General features: G+C 34.9%; 1 protein-coding gene across 5 annotated transcripts in view; it reads right to left on the reverse strand.

The window, feature by feature from the left end:
• GRM5 (glutamate metabotropic receptor 5) overlaps positions 1-20,953 on the reverse strand; it is a 582,464-nt gene that overhangs the window by 549,526 nt on the left and 11,985 nt on the right. For all 5 annotated transcript variants that reach the window (XR_010121538.1, XM_055283197.2, XM_055283195.2 and 2 more), the window contains exon 2: positions 13,891-14,751. Coding sequence is in view for 4 of the 5 variants with exons in the window: in XM_055283197.2 (XP_055139172.1) it covers positions 13,891-14,551 (661 nt within the window). In the remaining variant the exon portion in view is untranslated. The remainder of the gene's footprint in view (positions 1-13,890; positions 14,752-20,953) is intronic.

Below are 20,953 nucleotides of genomic sequence, written 5' to 3' on the forward strand. Positions count from 1 at the left end.
AGCAATTCCAAGATTAATACTCTTTCCACTGACCTTGAAACCAAATTGTTTTTATTTTATAAAAGGATCAGAAACAAAGTTTTACATATTCAAGCTGAATTACTTCAGCATTAATTTCTGCTCTTTCTTGGGAATGGTTAAAATTTATCTCAGTTGCCTATGATTAGAAATTGTGTACAATCTACAAAACTCCACTCATGTACACTTTAGTATTTCAAATATAAAATCTTGAATTTTTAAATTTTTCTTTTTTTGTGTTTCTAAAGGACATTTTTTAATCCAGCTAATGGCACAAGCGTTATACTCTCTTCAGCCTCTTCAAATTTTTAAATTGTATGTATTAATTTTCCATATATTTACAGATTGAAGGTAAAAGCAAAAGTGTGTAACAGGTTTTGAAGCTAGGAGAAAAATTTCCAGCCAAACAAACTCAAATTACTAATCTCTAAAGTCACAAATAATGCAGTCTCCTTTAAAGAAGGTACATTCCAAATACGTGAAAGCAATTCAATCCAGCCATCAATTATATTGATTATTCAAAAGAAGAGAAAAAGTTAGAGGTTAAGACTCAGAAAAAACAGGAATAAAAATAAGATAGAGAATTTCAAAAAAGAGACAGACACCAAGAAACATTTGAGATTATGAATCAATTCAGTCAAAGAATGTTAAATTTATACCAAGAAAAATGTAGCATGATTAAAATATAAAAAGTGTTTATTTAAGTCTTTCCATAGTTACACACAGATAATTAGATAATTATTATGAGAGGTCGAATAGTCCTAAAAATAAATTGTTTCACTGTTGTTAAATAAGCCAGAGAATATTTTAATTACTTATTATGGATTTTATAGGTTATTGTTTAAAGTTGTATGCTGTATCTGTTAGTGTGGAAGATTTAAAATCTCACTCTTCTATAAAAAAAAAGATATTAATGGTGTGCAACTCAGACTTCCTATCTCAAAGGGAACAGTACTGATGATCTTCATACTGAATCAGAGCCATTCAATAGCATAAACAAGAAGGAATTACTACACCATCTATGGTGCTCTAAATGATACAAAATCACACTGTATTAAACAAAAACACAGCACAATGTTTTTTTTTTTTTACTTCAACCAAAACTATCCATACATATTCTATTCATCTCTTGCCATATAGATAACTTTGTGAGTTTGTGCTTACATATGAACATATTCTTTCTATGAGGGGAAATGTTCTATTTTTACGGAGCCATGACTTGGTATATATCTGAGAAAACTCATGTGCTAGCAAGTGCTTCCATTTCACTTTTTTCACAGTATCTACCACAGAGCTGAGTACAGAGTATCTACCCAATAAATATTTGTAGACTAATGAATAAAATAATTTGTTTGTGGTAGTATCACATGGACCTCAAACTCTATTTGGTGTGCTTTCATGGACTATATATTTACATTGAAATGCAAATATCTGTATTTCATTGAAAATTATATTTTGTCCAAAAATTTCTCTGAAAGCACAAGTTTTAGGTTATTTTTATAAGTTCAAAATCTTGTCAAATTAAAGTACCACCAAGCCCTCAAATCCTTTTTTTTTTGGGGGGGGGGTAATGTATTAGGTATAAGAGGCTTTGCTGTTATCAATTTTACACAAATACAAAGTCGTATAATATTGTGAGCTTGATTTTTAGCATATATATTTTAATAAAACCTACAGATTTAACATAATATATAATGGAATCTATAGTTACTTACATGTTTTTGTATCCTCTGAGCAAAAAATTAGTATCAATTATTATCAATCATCCAAATTATAAGAAATGAATGTATTAATTTGAGAATTGAAAACAATAAAATTCAATTTTATTACAAATAATATAGCCAGATAGTATAATATTTCTCTGTCTTCACATATTTCCTGTTTTATGAAATCATTTCCATAAAAACATATTATCAACATCATTTGTAGCTTTTCTCTTTTTTTTAAATTATACTTTAAGTTCTAGGGTACATGTGCACTAATTCCGTAAAACTGAAATTAAACTGACATGTACTTCAGTATGTCTTACTTAACTTTTATATTTTTTCAGCTTCTCAAAGGATAAAATGCTATCATATGTAATTCAGTAATATATTTTTCATTAACAAAAATGGCACTCTAACTTTGTTAGGGAAAGTCAAGGATTGAAATCCTAACCCAAATCTAGTGAAGGTCAAATATATGACAGTTGAAAAGAGGGTATTTAACCAAGCAATATGAAGACAGTTTCTGAAGAAATAATTAAAAATACAAATAATTATATTTTTATTGTTCTTGAGGAAAGGAATGGAGAAATATCTCTTTATTCTATTTTTATTCTATCTATTTTTAATTGCAGCTATGAATGACACTACTGACTTTCAGGTAGTATTAATAATATATTAATAACAGCACAAAAATCTACCTTGATATCACTTTATAGAATAAAAGAACTTTTACAATTTCTGAAAATAAACACTTGATAAATAAGTTATATATTCATTGTTATTATTGAAACTACAACAATCTGGCAGAGCATTTAATTTAGTTTTCAAACTAATGCAGCAATTAAATGTAATCTGCCTATTTCCTAGGGTCCATGTTATTTCTTTTGGTTTTAACCTCAGGCCCACGGCATATCTCAATGTGCTACAACTTGTTTCTTCTATTAACAAAGTTTCTAGTTGGGCTAGTAAAGGCACATGAGCATGTCCAATTTGAAATTTACAAAGAAGTTATCTATCTATTGCTTGCACTTATTATTTTCACTATAAAATTTGCTTATGCTTGTTGAAAATGTAAAAAGAATTCAAAAGTACTTAAAGTATAGCATTAAGTTTCCATCTTTAATCCCCTCTAGTTTTATCTCCTACACCCACGCACATCAAAGATAACCATGTTCACAGCTCTGGAACTGTCCAGGCCTTGCTCATCTTACCACAGCATAATGCCTCTCAACATACATCACCAATTGGAGGAGGAAAGTGTGGGGTATATTTGTACTTATGCCAAAGCAATAAGCACCCTACCTTTTTCATGCAATTGCAAACTTATCTTCTAAAGTGAAAATCATTAAGAGTCTAAAACTCATTACATGTATTGGTAACTTTCCTGACCAATTCTCCACTCCATTATGTTGTCAGTTATAACTGGGCAAAGCTGAATTGAAACATCATTTATGTTTTTTTTCTTCAAGGCCAAGATAAGGCAAGACAGGTTCTTGGCAGGAAAATTTAGAAGATACTTACTGAATGTTTTCTATGTGCCAAGCTTGATACTAAGTGCTTTATATTTAGTTTTTGCAACAATCTTATAGGGCAGGTATTTTTATCTCAATTTGATAATAAGGAAATTAAATTTACTTGTCCAAAGTCCCTCAACTAGCAAGACTATTAATCAGTATTTGTAATCAAATTTGCCTGGGTTCATCCTACTACTTAAATGAGAATTATTTCAAAGGGTCAAAAAACAGATTCCAAAGATATTTTTGCAACAAACTGTGAATTTAAGTTATTGCACTGTAGGTTACTTATTTCATTAAACTACTTTTACAATACTTTTCAAAGCACACTCTCATACATTACCGTACTATATTTTACCCATAGTATTTGGCCCAAGCTTCTCATTCTCAAAAGAAGTCTAAATTTTAGACTTGACTATATATCAAATGAAATTATTCATATAATTTTTGGGACACTCAGAGAATAGTGGAAGATTGCCACTTTATATATTTAAACTTGTGGCTTATTACACAGAGTGCACACGTGGTGCACTATGACTTGTTTATATAGCCAAAAAGTTATCTTGTAAATGGCACAAATGCCTTACGTTATATTTTATGTGCTGGTACCTGTATGTCTCTCCGTGTGTGTGAGGAGTTAGAAATGTTAATTTGTTAAATATAAATGTTTAATATCAAAATAATAATATTTTTGGCATTTATTTCTTAGTGTACTATATTGGGATATTAAAAATTAAAATGCTCCCAGGCTGTCTTTATCACTGATAAAAATGAGGACTAGAAACTCCCCTGACCTCCTTGTCTAGTATCCACTCCATTGTCCTATCCTGATGCGTATACCATTTACCAAAATTATATCAATTATTTACATAATTGGTATAATTGTTCAATGAGTAACCTACAGTGCAATAACTTAAATTCACAGTTTGTTGCAAATATATCTTTGGAATCTGATTTTTGACCCTTTGAAATAATTCTCATTTAAATAGTAGGATGAACCCAGGCAAATTTGAGTACAAATACTGATTAATAGTCTTGCTAGTTGAGGGACTTTGGACAAGTACATTTAATTTCTTTATTATCAAATTGAGATAAAAATACCTGCCCTAAAAGATAGTTGTTCAATGCTTCTATCATTTCCTATCATGGGTGCCTTGAAATTTTTGCTTGTTTTAAATAAGACCTAAAACCCATCACTCCAGAAAATATAAATTAAATGACATCGTCACAGAAGAATAAATTATTGTGTATCGGTTACATTTCTCTAGAAAAGTATTTAGGAACAACGTGAAAAAGAGAAGTAGACCAAGCCACTTTTAAACTTTTAATTTTTTAGGTGAAAGACACAGAAGAAATATATTTTAAATGGTAAACCACAGGCTATTTATGGCTATGTGTAACTAAAGTGAAATTTACAAAATATCTAACCTATGATGTAATACATGTTGATATTTATATTTTACTCGTCTATTTTAATGTATTCTCTATTAAATTCTGATTTCAACCCTCTAAATTGGTTTTACAAATAACTTACGAGTTATCCACTATTTGGAAAAAAAGAAAAACACGGACTAGATCATCTTTCTTTAGAATTTCATTGTGTGTGTGTATGTGTGTGTGAAAATCAATGTGTAAATGTAACATTGGGCTGAAATCACTTTACAAAGTCCCCTAAAATAAATGCATTTGACTATTACACCTCTTGCCAAAACATCTCCTCAATTCAACATTTGAATGTTTGATCAATCTTTCTGGAGTATTTGCAAATGTGCCGAAATGAGATTTCATAACCCACAACGCTGATGAATTCCAAAGAATTGCCTTTCATATATAAGGCTACATCATTTAACGATATATCCTCCAGCTCTTAAAAAATTCTGTACCATATTGCTTCCTGCTATTATTGGCATCTGAAGGACAGAGTGTGGAGCCTGTGATGGAGATGTAAATAGAAACAACCAAGCACAGTCTGTGCTTTTCATCAGACTCACGAAGAGGTCTTCTGTGAGGTCAACTTGTTACCACAGGCCTCCTCCTTAATTTGTTTTCTTTTCACTATAATTAACCCCATTCCATGGGAACAAGGAAAGGTGCTGCTTTCAAAGCTAGATAAAAAGACACAAAAGTATGCTCAAAAGATACTCTCAGTGGAGAAACAAATAGGGTTTTTTGTTTCCCAGGGAAGGAAAAAGAACCAGGTGATGTCCATTCTACTTTTCCTTGGAGCCACACCTACTCCAATGTAAAGGAATGAGATTTAGATTTGTTTCAAAGGAGTTGGCCTTGGATCCAAATCCTTGCTCTGCCACTAACTTTAGCTGCAGAAAAAAATCACTCTTTCCTTGTCCATTCTACTAAAATGGTTACTTTATCAGACTGTGTTATGAAATAAACGAACTAACCAAATTTAAAATATAGCATATGTGGTTGGGCGCGATAGCTCACGTCTGTAATCCCAGCACTTTGGAAGTCCAAGGCAGGCAGATCATGAGGTCAGGAGATCAAGAACACCCTGACTAACATGGTGAAACCCCCACTCTACTAAAAATACAAAAAATTAGCTGGGCATGGTGGCACACACCTGTAATCCCAGCTACTCAGGAGATCGAGGCAGGAGAATTGCTTGAACCTGGGAGGCGGAGGTTGCAGTGAGCTGAGATCGCGCCACTGCAATCCAGCCTGGGCGACAAAGTGAGACTCCATTTCAAAATAATATATATATATATATATATATATATATATATATATATATATATATATAAAGTGATTATGTTTCAACTCAGAAAGTAGTAAGATACCAATGGCATTTGATTGTCAACATTGGGAATTATCAAAAGAACAAATAGTCCAACATCGTTCTTTCCTCAACTGAGGTTTAAGTCCATTTTTCCAGGGTCTTCCAAGTGATTGTCCATTCCAGGTTTGTGCACAAGGAGTTACAGAGAACTAACTCACTACCTCCTAAGAGAGGCAATTCCTTTATTGAACAGTTCTGCTAACAAACAAAAAAAAATTTTTAATTAAACCATACTTTGTTACTCTTGTATTTTAGTAATTAGCTGTCTCTGTCAACTGCTGGCCATACAGAGTGAACCTAGCTCTTTTCCACCTGAATTTACAAATATCTAAATAAACAAAATATGTAAATATATTAGATACCTAATGGTAGCAGTCAGGGCCCTGCTATGTCTTGGCTTCTATTAAATTTATTCTCTGAGGATATGATTTCAAATTGCATAACCATTTGGGCTACTCTCCTTTGAACAGGCCCCGCTTGGTTGCATTTGATACTGGTCTTGCCCTGTCACCCAGGCAGAGTGCAGTGGTGCAAACTTGGCTCACTTCAGCCTCAACCTCTTATCCTCAAGTGATCCTCCTGCCAGTCTCCCAAGTAGCTGGGACTACAGGTGCACACCACCATGTCCAGCTAATTTTTCTTTTTCTTTTTTTTTTTTTTTACTTTTTGTAGAGATAGACCCTTATTATGTTGCCCACCCTATGTCCAACATTTAATGTAGCCCAGCTGTAGTCTGCAGAAGTTTGAGCATAGCAAGTCACAGAAGCTTAGTCTTGGAAGAAATCTATATGAACATTCTTTGTAGTGCCTGTTTGTATATATATATAAAAAAGATGCAAGGAGTTGAAGTGACTTTCTTGGAGTCACAGAGTAAAATACTTAGTTCGCATGTCAGTTATCTTACTTTTAGCACAGTTAGTCATTTTAACTTATTTTTCCAACTCCAAGATAGTATTAATATAATCTTCATATTTTATCTATTCACTATCAAATTAACAGGATAATGACCAGACTTACAGAAGAGCCTGCGAAAACAAAAACAAAACAAAACAAAAACCCTTCCAGTTAAAAAGAGATGAGGAAAAATGATAAATAAGAAAGAAAGACAATGTCAGTTGTGGTAGCTCACACCTGTAATTCCAGCACTTCAAGAGGCCAAGGCAGGTGGGAGTTTGAGACCAGCCGGGAAACACAGTAAGGCCTCATCTCTAAAAAAATTAAAAAATAAAAATTATTCACACGTGGTCACATGTGCTTGTAGTCCCAGATACTTGGGAGGCTGAACCAGGACAATCATTTGAGACCAAGAGGTTGAGACTGCAGTGAGCTATGACCATGCCCCTCTTCTTCAGCCTGGGCAATAGAGAGAGACCCTGTCTCAAAGAATAAAAAAGAGAGAGAGAAAGGGAGAGAGACAAAGAAAGGGAAGGAGGATAGGAAGGTAAGAAGTTATAAAGGAAGGAAGGAAGGAAAGAAAAGGAGGATGGAAGACAAGGAGGAGGGAAGGAAGAAAAAAAAAATCTCAAGATACTCCCTCTAGAGTTTTGAGGATCTCTATTCTTGCTTTCTCTTATATGCTTGCTTAGTTTATGTTGGGCAGAATTTACTGTGCATAATTTGCTTTTCATTCTGTGTTTTATGTGTTTCAAACTGTACATTGGAACATAAATATCTCACAGCATGCCCTCTTATTCCCCAGCGTTCCTTATGCAGAAGCGACTTCAACAGAAGTGGCTGAACACTATAAACCTAGAAGCTAAAAGGTTTTAATGACATCTGGAATAAGAGTGACCAAGGGAAAACATGCATGTGTGCTGCTGCCATCCATAAGATGGGTAAATACTGAATACCTGATAGGCTACATCCTAAGAGATGATCTTCACATTTAGGTAAGCATCTTATTATTTAGAACTGTAGAAGTGTCCACATTTGCACATCACCAGAGATATTTGTGCATTATGGGGGAGCAGTGCAGTGAAATCCGCTGAAAACAAAATTCCTTTTAACTCAGCTTAGTCATCCTGGACATGGAGTATTTGTGGGAGTTTTCTAGCATTTTCAGCAATTGATGACAGCAGTGGTGCCTAAGAGAGAGGAAGGTGGGATGCTATCCCAGGCATTAGTCTCTTATAAGTGAGCCAAAGTCCAAGCCAGAAATTGTATCATCAGAAATGAATCTGAATATAGAAGAAACACTGCCCAAACCACACGTGGATATGTCAGCAAGCTCTATATTTTTCTCTGAAAGAGGCAATAATAACTCTCTTAGAAATTATTTACTGAGTCCATAGGCTGTTACTTCTGGAAGGGAAGAGGAGGGAGTGCCCCTCTAAACGATCTTTCCAGAGCTATCTGTATTTTTTTCACTGTTAGCAATGAAGTTTCTGACAGTGATATATGAATATGAAAAACTGTTCCTTTACAATTAGAGTTGCCCACTGTGTTTCCCAGATTACAGATCCATGATCCAACTTACTAAAGAATTCCCCTAAAAGTTTCTGCATCTTCTAAATTGTATATATTAAGTCAGTGGTAACCAATAAAATTATACAATCAACCCATAATCTCAAAGATTTCTGGGGATCTCATGTTTTCAGAATTTTTGTGGAGCAAAGGAAAATCTTTCAGTTTCCGCAAGCCTTTGATATGACCCAGGAAAAGGAGCACTTCATCTAATTTACAGATCAAGAGCAAATGGATCATACTATTTCTCAAGGCTAATTTTTATTTTTTGAGACAGTTTCGCTTTTGTCACCCAGGCTGGAGTGCAATGGCGTGATCTTGGCTCACTGCAACCTCCGCCTCCCAGGTTCAAGCAATTCTCCTGTCAAGGCTAATTTTTAGATGAATTATTTCATCTGTGGTCCCTTCTACTATTTCAGATAGTTATTAACACTTTCAGCCAATTGTTTAGAAATATTGGTGCCATTGAGATAAAGGAAGAACGAATAAAGCAATGCAATGGAAAGGTAGAAAAATGGCAAAAAGGAACCTAATAATCTCCAGCAATGTTTTGGAAACCAAGTTCTGGACAGAAATCTTGAGCTCCAAGACACAACTCTGCAACTAATTATCTGACAAGCAAGGTAGAGTTATGTGACCTTTCTATTTTAGTTTCCTTAACTGTAAAATACAGAAGATTAAATGCTGGCCTGAGACACAGTGTTAACGTTCTATGGAATGAATAGTAATTTATGTGTCTTTATTATTACCATGATCATCCCAAAATTTGTTTTAACTCTCATCACTATTCAATTCCTGGAGAAACAAAATCAAGTCCTTTTAAAAATTATTCAGTAGCTTCCACAGTGCCATTTATTATTTCTCCAAGCTAAATTGTTGCATTGTATAATGATAATTAGTAGAAATGCTAAGATGGGAAAAGTGTACTCCCACTTTTTAGAAGTCAAACAAGCATATAGACTATGAATCATACTGAAGGTCCTTCAATCAAAGCTGGATTGTTATCACATTTTTAAGTAAATAACTGATGGGAAGTCATATTACAACCCGAAATTGCAATCTCTAGGTTAACCTGAAGACAATATTTTTAATAATATATGCTACCAGTACAATTTATTGGTACATTTATCTCCCCAGAACATCACTGATTTGTTTTTTGCTGTAGCAAATTAACATTCCTGTCATTAGACAGAAATAACAAATTCAAGAACCAGTGAAAACAAAAAATGAAGGTAGCATGAACAGGATTTTACAATTATTCAACGGAGTCATTTTGACACCTCGTTTTTATAAAGAAGCAAAACTAAAAACTTACAAGTGCCTGCTATTGATCCACATACTATGTAGTCATAAATAGTGAGCTACGTACTTTACTAACACAAATTCCTCTATTCAGCAAATAGTCTTTGAGCACCTGTTATATGATGGGCACTCTAATAGGCCCTGTGGATATACTGTAGATTTTCAACTAAAGTCAGGAAAACTAGTGAAGTGTGAAATCCTGTCAATCACCCAGAAAGTACAATATAAAAATTTTTTTGTATAAAACACAATGCAATAATTACTTTTCTCAATGAAGTTGAACTAGATCAAGGTAAAGAATATAATAATGAAATATATTCAAGTGCTTAACTATTTAAAACATTCAGACTTTAAGGGAACTATCACATCTCTAGCCACAGAAGTATGGGCAAAGCATTTTAAATATTCCTTCTTGCCCACAGCATATGTTGTGTTTTATTTCATATTCAAATTTCAAGAATATCAATGCATGTTAATTTATTTCATTTTGCTTTTGAAGTTTAAGCAGTAGTATCTTATTTGGGAGGAGGGAAGTTAGAGACTAAAGTGAGAGGGATGAATATGTTTATACTGGACTCCATCCTGAAGGCATTTTTTATTGCTCACAATAATTGTCAGCTGGGTAATGTTGAGGGTTTCAGCTGGGCTCAATTATGTGATTGCAATTAGCTGTGGGTTGGGAAAGCAATTTTGTTGATCTGCATTGCATGCTCTCACATGCTTGAGGCCAACTGGTCTAAGATGCACTCATTTGGAAAACCTGGGTACTCTCATACTTCACAGGGTGGTGATAGGGTTCCAACACAAACTAGGAAGAAAGTTCTCATGTCAACCAAGTGCTATTGGTCAAAGCAGTCAGAAGGCCACTGCTGCATGAAAGTAAAAAGGAATTATCAAGTCAAAAGCAAATGATGTGAATACAGAGGCACCATTAGTGGAAGTCATCAATGCAATCTGCCACACTGCTAAACAGGCAAGCACCATCAATCCTGTGTCATCATGGGCACATGTACCAAGGTTTGCAAAAGTACTAAGGCAAAGCACCCTTTACATTTCCTTAGTGCAGACAGAGTTCTGACTCCATTAAAAGAAGTGATTTTACTTTTCTTCTGAGTCATTGCATATTCCTTTCCTCTGCCCAGGTGAAGAGCTAGTTTGATCTGCTCTTTAAAAAAATGCTTTCTTTTTTTTCTTCTTCTGTTTTATACTATGAATCTCTTTGCCTAGAAGTTCTAGGCATAATTTCTGTGTAATAGAAAAAGCCACAGTAAATACCCAGTCACACAGCCTACTAAAGTCATAAATCACAGGAAATAGCAAGTGTAAGAGATTAACATCGAAGCTGAAACCCAGTTTTCCTTGTACACTCCTCTGGAATTCTGTGATGACATACACTTTCTTGAAGGAACATTTTGTGGTACCCGTGACACAGTATGGTTAGGTTTAAGTATAAAATACATAGGCAATTAGGAGAAAAAACGTTTTTTGAAAATAGGACCACATCTTTTCACACACCTTAATGGTGTGAAAGCATTTGGAAATTTCCTTACTCTTCAAGAAAGAGAATATTGATGGAACAAAGGAGAATAATTATAAGACTATGAAGATAAATTATCAAGTACTGGGATTAATTCTCCTAATGCTAGAGAAAATGACCTCAACCCAGTGAGAGAAAGAGACTGGATGATTACTGACACTATCATTTCATGGAAGATCCCTCCAAGACTTTCTGAAAAACCAAGCGGCAAAAACAAACAAACAAACAAACAAACAAACAAAAACAAGCATGACCTTGGAGAGTTCCCACAGTACCCAATAAAGCTGTATCCTCTTTGACTCTCACTTTTCTGATCCTAGAGGTCAGTTTCACCTTGTGAAAATTCCTACCATGCCATTCTTGTACTGATAAATCATACGACTTAACACTACATAACCTCATTATCCACATACTTGCTTGGGATCAAAGCAAGATAAATATTTCTTGACACAACCACATAAACAGTAAGCAAAGGAGTGTTTCTTCCAACCTTTGAATGTCCAATTCCAAGGTTTGTTCTCTCCTGAATCCTGGTGGTACAACCTAAATATTTTGCCTGAATTTGGCATCGCAATTTCTATTGTCTTTTGTTTGCCCACAAATAGAATGTTTTCGTGTAATTGTTATATTTCAGTAGGTAAATTATGTATTTAATATAGAGCTTAAAGTGTATGTATATAAAAATTATGCATAAAATATTCCCCCTCATTTCTTAGATTTCTTTTCAGCAGCAGCAACTCTTAGTAGTTTTGCTCTTCTCTGAGAACAATTCTATGAATATCAATCAAATTGTTTGTATAAAAACCCCTTTTAGAAAAACTAAAATATTATATATACAGAAATGCCCCTTGTTTTTTTCACCTAAGATGACCTTGGAAATTGTAATCATTACCTAATAGGGTGTCTCATTTATTTTAATAGCTAAATGATAATGCATTGTTTGAATGCATCATAACTTATTTTATTAGGTTATTAGATTGCTATTGGGGTAAACTCAGGATAAAACAACAGTTTAAACTAGTAAAAGCCAAAGGTCATGACTAAGAGTTTCCCTTGGAGCACAATTGAATTAGCATTTGCCACACTGTGACCAAGCCCTGCTCTTCTGAAGCTAGAAGGTAGTCCCTAATAAAATGTATGATTTATTTGAGGCAAACCAAAACATACCTTTATAATTCGCCTTTTCAAACACATTTTTACTTTCTCACCTAGTCATATTTTCTTATGCTTTTCACTGAAAGTCATCCCTGCTAATTTTCACCAGTTGTCAGTATTCTTCTTGCTAAATTTCAATTGTCAAATTCCATTTCCTTCTGTAAGATTCCCACCATGACCCCCATAACCACAGAGGAGGAGGTGATTTTTTTCTCCATCAATTTCCTTGAGAGTCATATTTGTAACATTATGTCATCTTGAATTATGATTATATAAGTATTTGTGCGTGCCTCATCTCCTTTGCTAGAATGCAATCCCACTGAAGTCTGTGATATAGAAAACAAAGGGCTATCCTTCACAGGACTGTCAGAGAGCCTTGCATATGTATTTGTGCATAATATGTGTTGCATAAATATATTCCTAACCTCTGAAGTGGGGTTAGTAACTAAATTCCACATTTTACTAGACCAAAATATTTGGACTATATTGATACGTTAATGCAGAATTTTAAAAATCTCAATACAATAATTCGATTATTTATAAAAAGTATTTTGTATCTTCTTCAGTATTCTATACTGTTTAATATACACATTTTACTTTTCTAGAAGAAGATCTGCATAACAAGTGAGTCTGCCCATTTGGGTCACAACCTCTGTAGGTCAAAACAAATTTTTTCCAAACAGCCATGGTCAATAACTAATGATTTTTAAAACACCATAAAAAATAAAGGGCTACTTATTATTCACTGTTATAAAACATCAGTCAGATTTTTCTTTCCTCACTATTCTTGGAGAAAAAAGAAGCAATAAATTTTAAAGCAAACATGTTGAATTATTTAAAATTATACTTCTCAAATATGTTTTATACAAGGATAAAATTAATTTATTCTTATCTCCATTTTGGATTTGACCATGAATTCTGAAAAAATAGCTGTAAGACTAAACTTTTTGGTAATTCTCTATAACAACATACCTAGGTTAGAACTGGCTACTACCTTCAGTCCTGTGTGTATTTATGTGTACCTTGCTTTAACTATTAGAAACAATAGGCACCTAGAACAATCTTGAAATGACAAAAATGTGAGGTGTTCAATGAAGATATAGAGACTTAAAAACCTTTAGTAATGAATATAAAAAATTATTATAGCAGAAGTAAATAATGTAATTCACAATTGAAACAAAATTATATTTCACCAAATATTGGCCACATACACCCTCCTGCAGTTTAAGTCTATGTCTCTCTAGATATATGCAGTCCAGTCTGTTCTTATAGTACTGGTATAACTGGGACAATTCAAAATATCCAAAATAATTAGGAATGGTTTACTCTTCCCAAACCTGAAATTTTAACTGTTGAGTGCATAATAATATATACTGGATGTATGCAAAGGAAACTTACCTTCTGTGTGCACGGCTGATACATAGGTCCAGTTGTACCTCTTCACTATGTCCACCATGGCCCTTGCCTGCTGAGCATCTGAAGGTACAACCCTCATGAAATATTTGAACAGAGTCTTGTCACTCAGATCCATGCTGGTTGCTGAGTAAGCAATCTGAGGTATGTTGAAAAGCTGGAGCAAATTCTGGACCTGAATGGCTACAGAACTGGAGCCAGGCCCAATGACCCCTACTATGGGCTTCTTGGAGCGGAAAGAAGAGGAGGAGCCATCCACACAGCGTACCAAGCCCTCTTCCTCTTCTGAAGAAATGAGGGAATCTCTTATGAACTCAATGCTCTGCTCTAGGGCCACAGCCGAATGCCAGCAGGAATCCCTTATCTCACAGCCCAGTGTGATGTTGGGCAAGAGTGTGGGGTCTGAATTGATCCTTTCCAGGGTATGCAGCATGGCCTCCACTCTCTGAATGCCATACTGTTCACGGACCGCCCCACACTTCCTCTCATGAACTTTGTCCACAGTAGGCTGGTGATGAACAGAAAAGAGAGCTCCAATAATGATGTCACCCGGCATGTGAGCCACCACTCTCCTCTCACTGGACTGTGCACTCCCACGGACATCTTCTTTCAAAAGTAAGACTGACAGGATCAACAGAAGGACCATTTTAGGAAAGGAGTTCAAGCTAATAAAGATAGCATGGTGGGGAAAATTCAGGAGGGTTCCGATAGCTGTGAACAAGTGATGTCCTACATTGAATGGCAAATCAAGAAATTAGCCAGCAATTCAGATGTGTTCTCTAAAGGACCATTGTGTCCCCATGTACCATTTAGTTAGATGATCCATGTGGTCATGATCTTCTAAACCTGAAAAAAAAAAAAAAAATAACATGGGTCTTTAACAAACATAAGTGCAACTAGTTTGGGGAAGTTCTATAATCCATGTTAGCAGAGAAAACATTTTGATGATGCAGGTAACAAAAAATAATTCAAAAACGTTTCTAACTTTCCTTTGTCTGCTTCCTTTGTGATTTGATGAAGCAGCTGATGTAGCTTCTTGATCCTGCCTAGCTTAGATTAATAGTCTTTATTTGTTCACCTGCAATACACAAAACCAAATCTTATGTGTGGCAGGCAGAACTGTACTGTACTCTCAGGCAGAGATGACAGAGCATCCTAGAAGCAAAACTATGCCATGAACAGAAAACTTCAAGAAGATGCACCCCAGAATATTAAACATGGGTGATCTCTTGGTAATGAAACTGTGGATAACTGTTGTTAAATTTTCATTATGCTTTCTTTTCTTTTGAAATCTTTAGCCTTGAGCATGTAATTTATTATGCAATTACAAAAATAAAGTTATCTTTTCAAAAATGCCCCACATATTCTCTCTCCAAATACAATGTCAAGCAAGTTGAATAATCTTCTCAGGAATAAATAATTATTGCATCTAATTAATGTGGAAGATATAACAAAAACAAATGAAGAAAGGTAGGTGTTTCATGTTAAATAAACTGTAGAAGAGAAAGGAAAAGGTTGAGAAATTATAGAATACAATGTCCCCCAAATAGGCAGCAAGGAAGAGTCAAATTAGCACCAATTTTTAGAGAAAAGAATATTCACATTTCAATCCCTGTTCCTATATTAAGAAGTATTAGTAAACTGTTTAACCTCTCAGTACCAGAACTTGCTCACCTGAAAAATGGGGATACTATGTGCTAGGCTGTCCCCTATGGGAATCAATACAAGATATCAATGAAATAAATGCTTTACAAATTAAAAAGCGCTATATATATTCGAAACAACATCTTTTTGTTATTAAATTTTCAAGGGCATTCTGTAGCTAGGTCGTGAGGACAGAAAATTCTCTGGCAACCTACTTGGTCCTCCAGAGAGTCTTCAAAGTAATTACAGAGTCTTGTAATAAAATTCACAGTAATCAGTCCTCTAGCCCTGATCCAGAAAAAAATTCCACATCACTAAGGCTCAAAGGCTAAAAGGATGTATGTATGGAACTATTCTGCCAGGTAGAAATTTAGTATAGCTATGAATGTCATCATCTATTTCAATTCAAATTCCTGGGAAGAAAGAAATTTTGTCCCAAATTTTCTATGGCAAATTCTAGCATAATTTGTAAAAGAGAACTGACAAATTAGTGATTTGATCACTTAGGGGAATTGTATAAGAGACTTATTTTTTTATCAACTCTGCCAGCCAAGGATCTCAAATTATTTTAAAGTGACTAACTTTCTAAGCACTGACTTTCATAAACAGGTGATGTTTCTTCAGGAATGTATGTAAATATCGCACTTTTACAAGAATACTAATGGTTTCAAAGGTCATCAAATCTATAAAAAGTTAAGTCCAGACACAAAACGAATGTAACTTGAATCACATTTCTAATCACTCCTACCATCATTTTCACTATTTCCTTCTACTGTTTCCTATGGCAACAGAGAAAGTCTTCCTCTTCCTCTGTACAGTGACAAAAGCTAAAATTTTTAATATTTCATCAAATAACCAGATGTTCCAGAATAACTAGACATTTGGGAATATATAGAAAAAAATAGTTTTGGTACAAAAGTTGGGATTGTAGACACAGAGGAAGAAATGAAGACTAATGTTAGTTTTTTCATTGGCAAGTTATTTGAATATTACCAAACCCTTTCACTTTCCTTAGACCCAAGACCTAAAATAATTATTCTTATGGTCATGTGAATTCTACTGCAGACAAAAAGAAATATCTGAAATTAAAGAAAGCACAATTTCTTATTAAATCAGAATGTTAGTGAGTGAACAAATAACAAAACACTACTCATTTTTTATGTAAGAACATCAAAGCGATATGAGAGACCTGGTGTCCTGTCAGGCTCGTGTGGCTGAAATATCAATCCCATGCATTTTATTAAGTTGTTGTATGAAACCCCTACATATTGAGATACAGTATACATATTAAAACACTAAAATATTGCCTTTTGAAGTTATGCGGTTACTTATTTAACAAAAAATTATTAACTATTTAGTGAAAAAGCCTAATGTAACAAAGAACTGTAATAATATACATTGGCAAGTATCATTATTATCTTTCATTGAGCACCTAACATGCCCCATCTATTCATTAACTCACTTAACAAATATTTATGGTATGTATATGCTATAATTCTGTTCTGGGAACTGAATATTCAAGAGTGAGCAAAATATACAAGCTCCCTATACTTGTGGGCCTTACATATTGGTATTCTAAATGGTAACTTTAGCTGAAACCTAATGAATACAAAGAAAAATAAAGATCAAATGGTATTTCTGTCTTTAGGTCTTTGAGGAATCACCACGCTGTCTTCCACAATGATTGAACTAATTTATACTCCCACTGCAGAAACACTATTCAACCCTGCAATCCCATTACTGGCTATATACCCAAAGGAATATAAATCATTCCATTATAAAGACACATGCACACATATGTTCATTGCAACATTACTCACAATAGCAAAAACATAAAATCAACCTAAATGCCCATCAGTGATAGACTGGATAAAGAAAATGTGGTACATATACACCACGGAATACTATACATCCATGAAAAATGAGATCATGTTTTCTGCATGGACATGGATAGAGCTGGGGGCCATTAACCTTAGCAAGTTAACACAGGGACAGAAAACCAAATACTGCACGTTCTCACATGTAAATCAGAGACGAATGATGAGAACACATGTATAACTCTGGGGCCTACTGGAGGGTGGGAGGAGATAGAGGATCAGGAAAAATAACTGGTGGATACTTGACTTCATACATGGGTGATGAAATAATACGTACAACAAATCCCCCTGACACGAGTTTATGTAACCTGCACATGTACCCCTGAATTTTTAATTTTAAAGACTTAAAATTAAAGTTAAAAAAAGAAAAGATAGTCCCAGCTACTCGGGAGGCTGAGGCAGGAGAATGGCGTGAACCCGAGAGGCGGAGCTTGCAGTGAGCAGAGATTGCGTCACGGCACTCCAGCCTGGACGGCAGAGAGAGACTCCGTCTCAAAAAAAGAAAAAGAAAAATCTACAGAAGAATGAAAAAAAGCCAGTCACATAAAAAATATGCCTAGAACATGAAGAACGTGGGAAGCATGATGATACAAGATGAAGATGGAAAGGCAATAAAGGTCCAGGCCATGTAGGATGTTGTAGCCTCTTATAAAAAAAAAAAAATAATGTTGGCCAGGCGAATTGGTTCATGCCTGTAATCCCAGCACTTTGGGAGGCCGAGGTGGGTAGTTCACTTGAGGTCAGGCTTTCAAGACCAGCCTGACCAACATGGTGAAACCGGTCTCTACCAAAAATAGAAAAATTAGCTGGATGTGGTGTTGCATGCCTGTAATCCCAGCTACTCAGGAGGCTGAGGCAGGAGAATCGCTTGAACCTGGGAGGAGGAGGTTGCAGTGAGCCAAGATTGTGCCACTGCACTACAGCCTGGGTGAGAGAGTGAGACTCCATCTCAAGAAAAAAAAAAAATAATGTTAATTACAACAGAAAGCCATTGAGGAGATTTAAGTAAATGACTGGAACAATTCAGTCTTACAAAGGATTATTCTGGCTGCTCATTTTCCTGGATAATCAATTGAAGAAATCTTATAAGGAAACCTGTAATCTAGCAAGAAATGATGGTGACTTCTCTATGATTGGTGACAGTAGATATGGAGAAAAGTGGTCACAGTCAGATATATTTTCCAAGTTGAATCAACTGTACTTGCTGATAGACCAGATGTGAGTAGTAAGGTAGAGAGAGGAATCAGGGTCTACTCCTAGCTTCTAGTTTGAGAGCCTAGTGCATTTTGACAGCATTAATACAGATAGGATAGACTAGCACATAAACAGGTGAGGGGCAGAAGAAAATTAATGATCTTCTTTTGAAAATGCAAAATTTGAGATGCCTTGGAAGTATCCAGGTAAAGATGTCAAACAGGAAAGTGAATATGTAAGGTTGGACCCAGGGGAGAGTTTTGGTTTAGACATGCAAATTGAGGGTCATCAATATATAAAATATTTAGAATGCATGAAATCGCCTGGAGAGGAAGTATAAATGTTGCAAAGGTACAGCTAAAAAATAGCTCTGCTGAGGGGCCAGATTTGGGAAAAGCCAGCTATGAAAAGGAGTCAACCCAAAAAGTAAGAAGATAAAGTGAGAGTAAATGATGTCACAGAGGCCAAAAAAGAATATTTTAGGTACTTTATTTTTAAAGACATATGCAAGGCTTATATATTTCAGAGAAAAACGTATCTGATTCACATGGAAGATACTATATTCCATGTACATTCTATACACTGAAGATTTCTGACACAATGGCTACGTCTTTGAGTGTGTCTGTATGTGTGGCATACATATACCAATAATCCTTATAACAACCCTAAAATGTAGGTACAGGTTGAACAACCCCTACACAAAATGCTTAGGACCAAAATTCAGATTTCAGAATCTTTCAGATTTTGGAATAGTTACATTATACTTACTTACTGCTTGAGCGTTCCAAATCCTAAAATGTGAAATTGGAAATATTCCAATAAGAATTTCCTTTGAGTATCGCATGGGTACTCAAACATGTTGCAATTTTGAAGCACTTCAGATTTTTAATTTTTGAGTTTGGGATGTTTGAACGGTATTATTTTATTACCTTCATTTTACAAATGATGTAATATGTTTTGATAAGTTAAAAACTAGCTGATCACTTAGAAAATAATGGAGCTAGAATTTATGTCTATGCCTGTTGACTTTATAACACATTGTTTTAACTATTCCTTGCTGCCTCACAGCCCCTTCCTACCAAAAAAATAAAAGATATTACCAATGTCCATGAAAACAAGAAGGGCCACCCAGACCCAATTTGAACATCCAAGAGATACAGAATCTTACAGGAGTCACCTTTCAAACTGTACAGTAAAGAGCATTCCAGGGAAAAGATGATTCAGCTCATAGAGATACAAAAGGTACAGTGTGTAGGCTATCTAGTACAAGTGTATTTATATTGCCTGGATATCCACCCCAAATTATGGCTTATCAGATTATGAAGCAATTACTGCTTCATAATCTGATGAGGCAGATATTAGCTATGAACTTAGATACCTGGAATATACTTTTAAAAAGTTATGATATAGGAATGCGAAAGAACTGTGCTATTACTCAGATTATTATAAGGCTAAATAGAAAGTCATCTTATGTGCAATCAAAATACAAGAAATTCATAGAGTATAAATTCCAAATAGACCTGAAGGAAATACATCAAATCTATCAGCATCCCTCATGTGTTTCCTATAAATGTTTATTGAGTAACACACCCTTCCATGCCCCAAGGATCCAGTTATGGACAAAATAGATATAAAGTCACATCATTATGGAGCCTATACTCTAAGAGGGTTTGCCAGACAAGAAACAAAATAAAATGGCGTGAACCCGGGAGGCGGAGCTTGCAGTGAGCCGAGATCGCGCCACTGCACTCCAGCCTGGGTGACAGAGCGAGACTCCGTCTCAAAACAAAAAAAAAAAAAAAAAAAAAAAAAAGAAAGAAACAAAATAAATACCTAAAATATTGTGTGCTACATGGTGGTGAGTGTTCAAAAGCAAAAAAAACAAAATGCAGTGAAGCAGTATAGAAAGTGCCAGAGATATAGGAAATTTTGAGTAACGTGGCGAAAGAAGCATAAACTGAAAAAATAACATTTGAGTAAATAGCTAAAAGAATTAAAGGAATGAGTCACGCAGATCTCTAGAAAAACAACATTGCAGGTAAAGGATAAAGCAAATACAAAGCCTCTAAGACAAACTTAATGTTTAGTGTGCTGAGGAGTAGCAAACAGGCTCATGTGGCTGTAGAAAAGTTAAAATGCAGAGAAAGAAAGACGTGGAGAACAAGAGATAATGTGGTGATGTTGAGCCTGTTTGGACTTTAAAAGACTTTGACTTTAACATTTCATGAGAACGTTTTTCTGGGAGGATTCCAACAGAGGAGGAACACATTCTACCTAAAATTTTAACAAGAATAAGGGCACGAAGGCAGAAAATGAGGAGCAATTAGGAAATT

This window comes from Symphalangus syndactylus, chromosome 6 (genome assembly GCF_028878055.3).
Source record: "Symphalangus syndactylus isolate Jambi chromosome 6, NHGRI_mSymSyn1-v2.1_pri, whole genome shotgun sequence".
NCBI lineage: Eukaryota > Metazoa > Chordata > Mammalia > Primates > Hylobatidae > Symphalangus > Symphalangus syndactylus.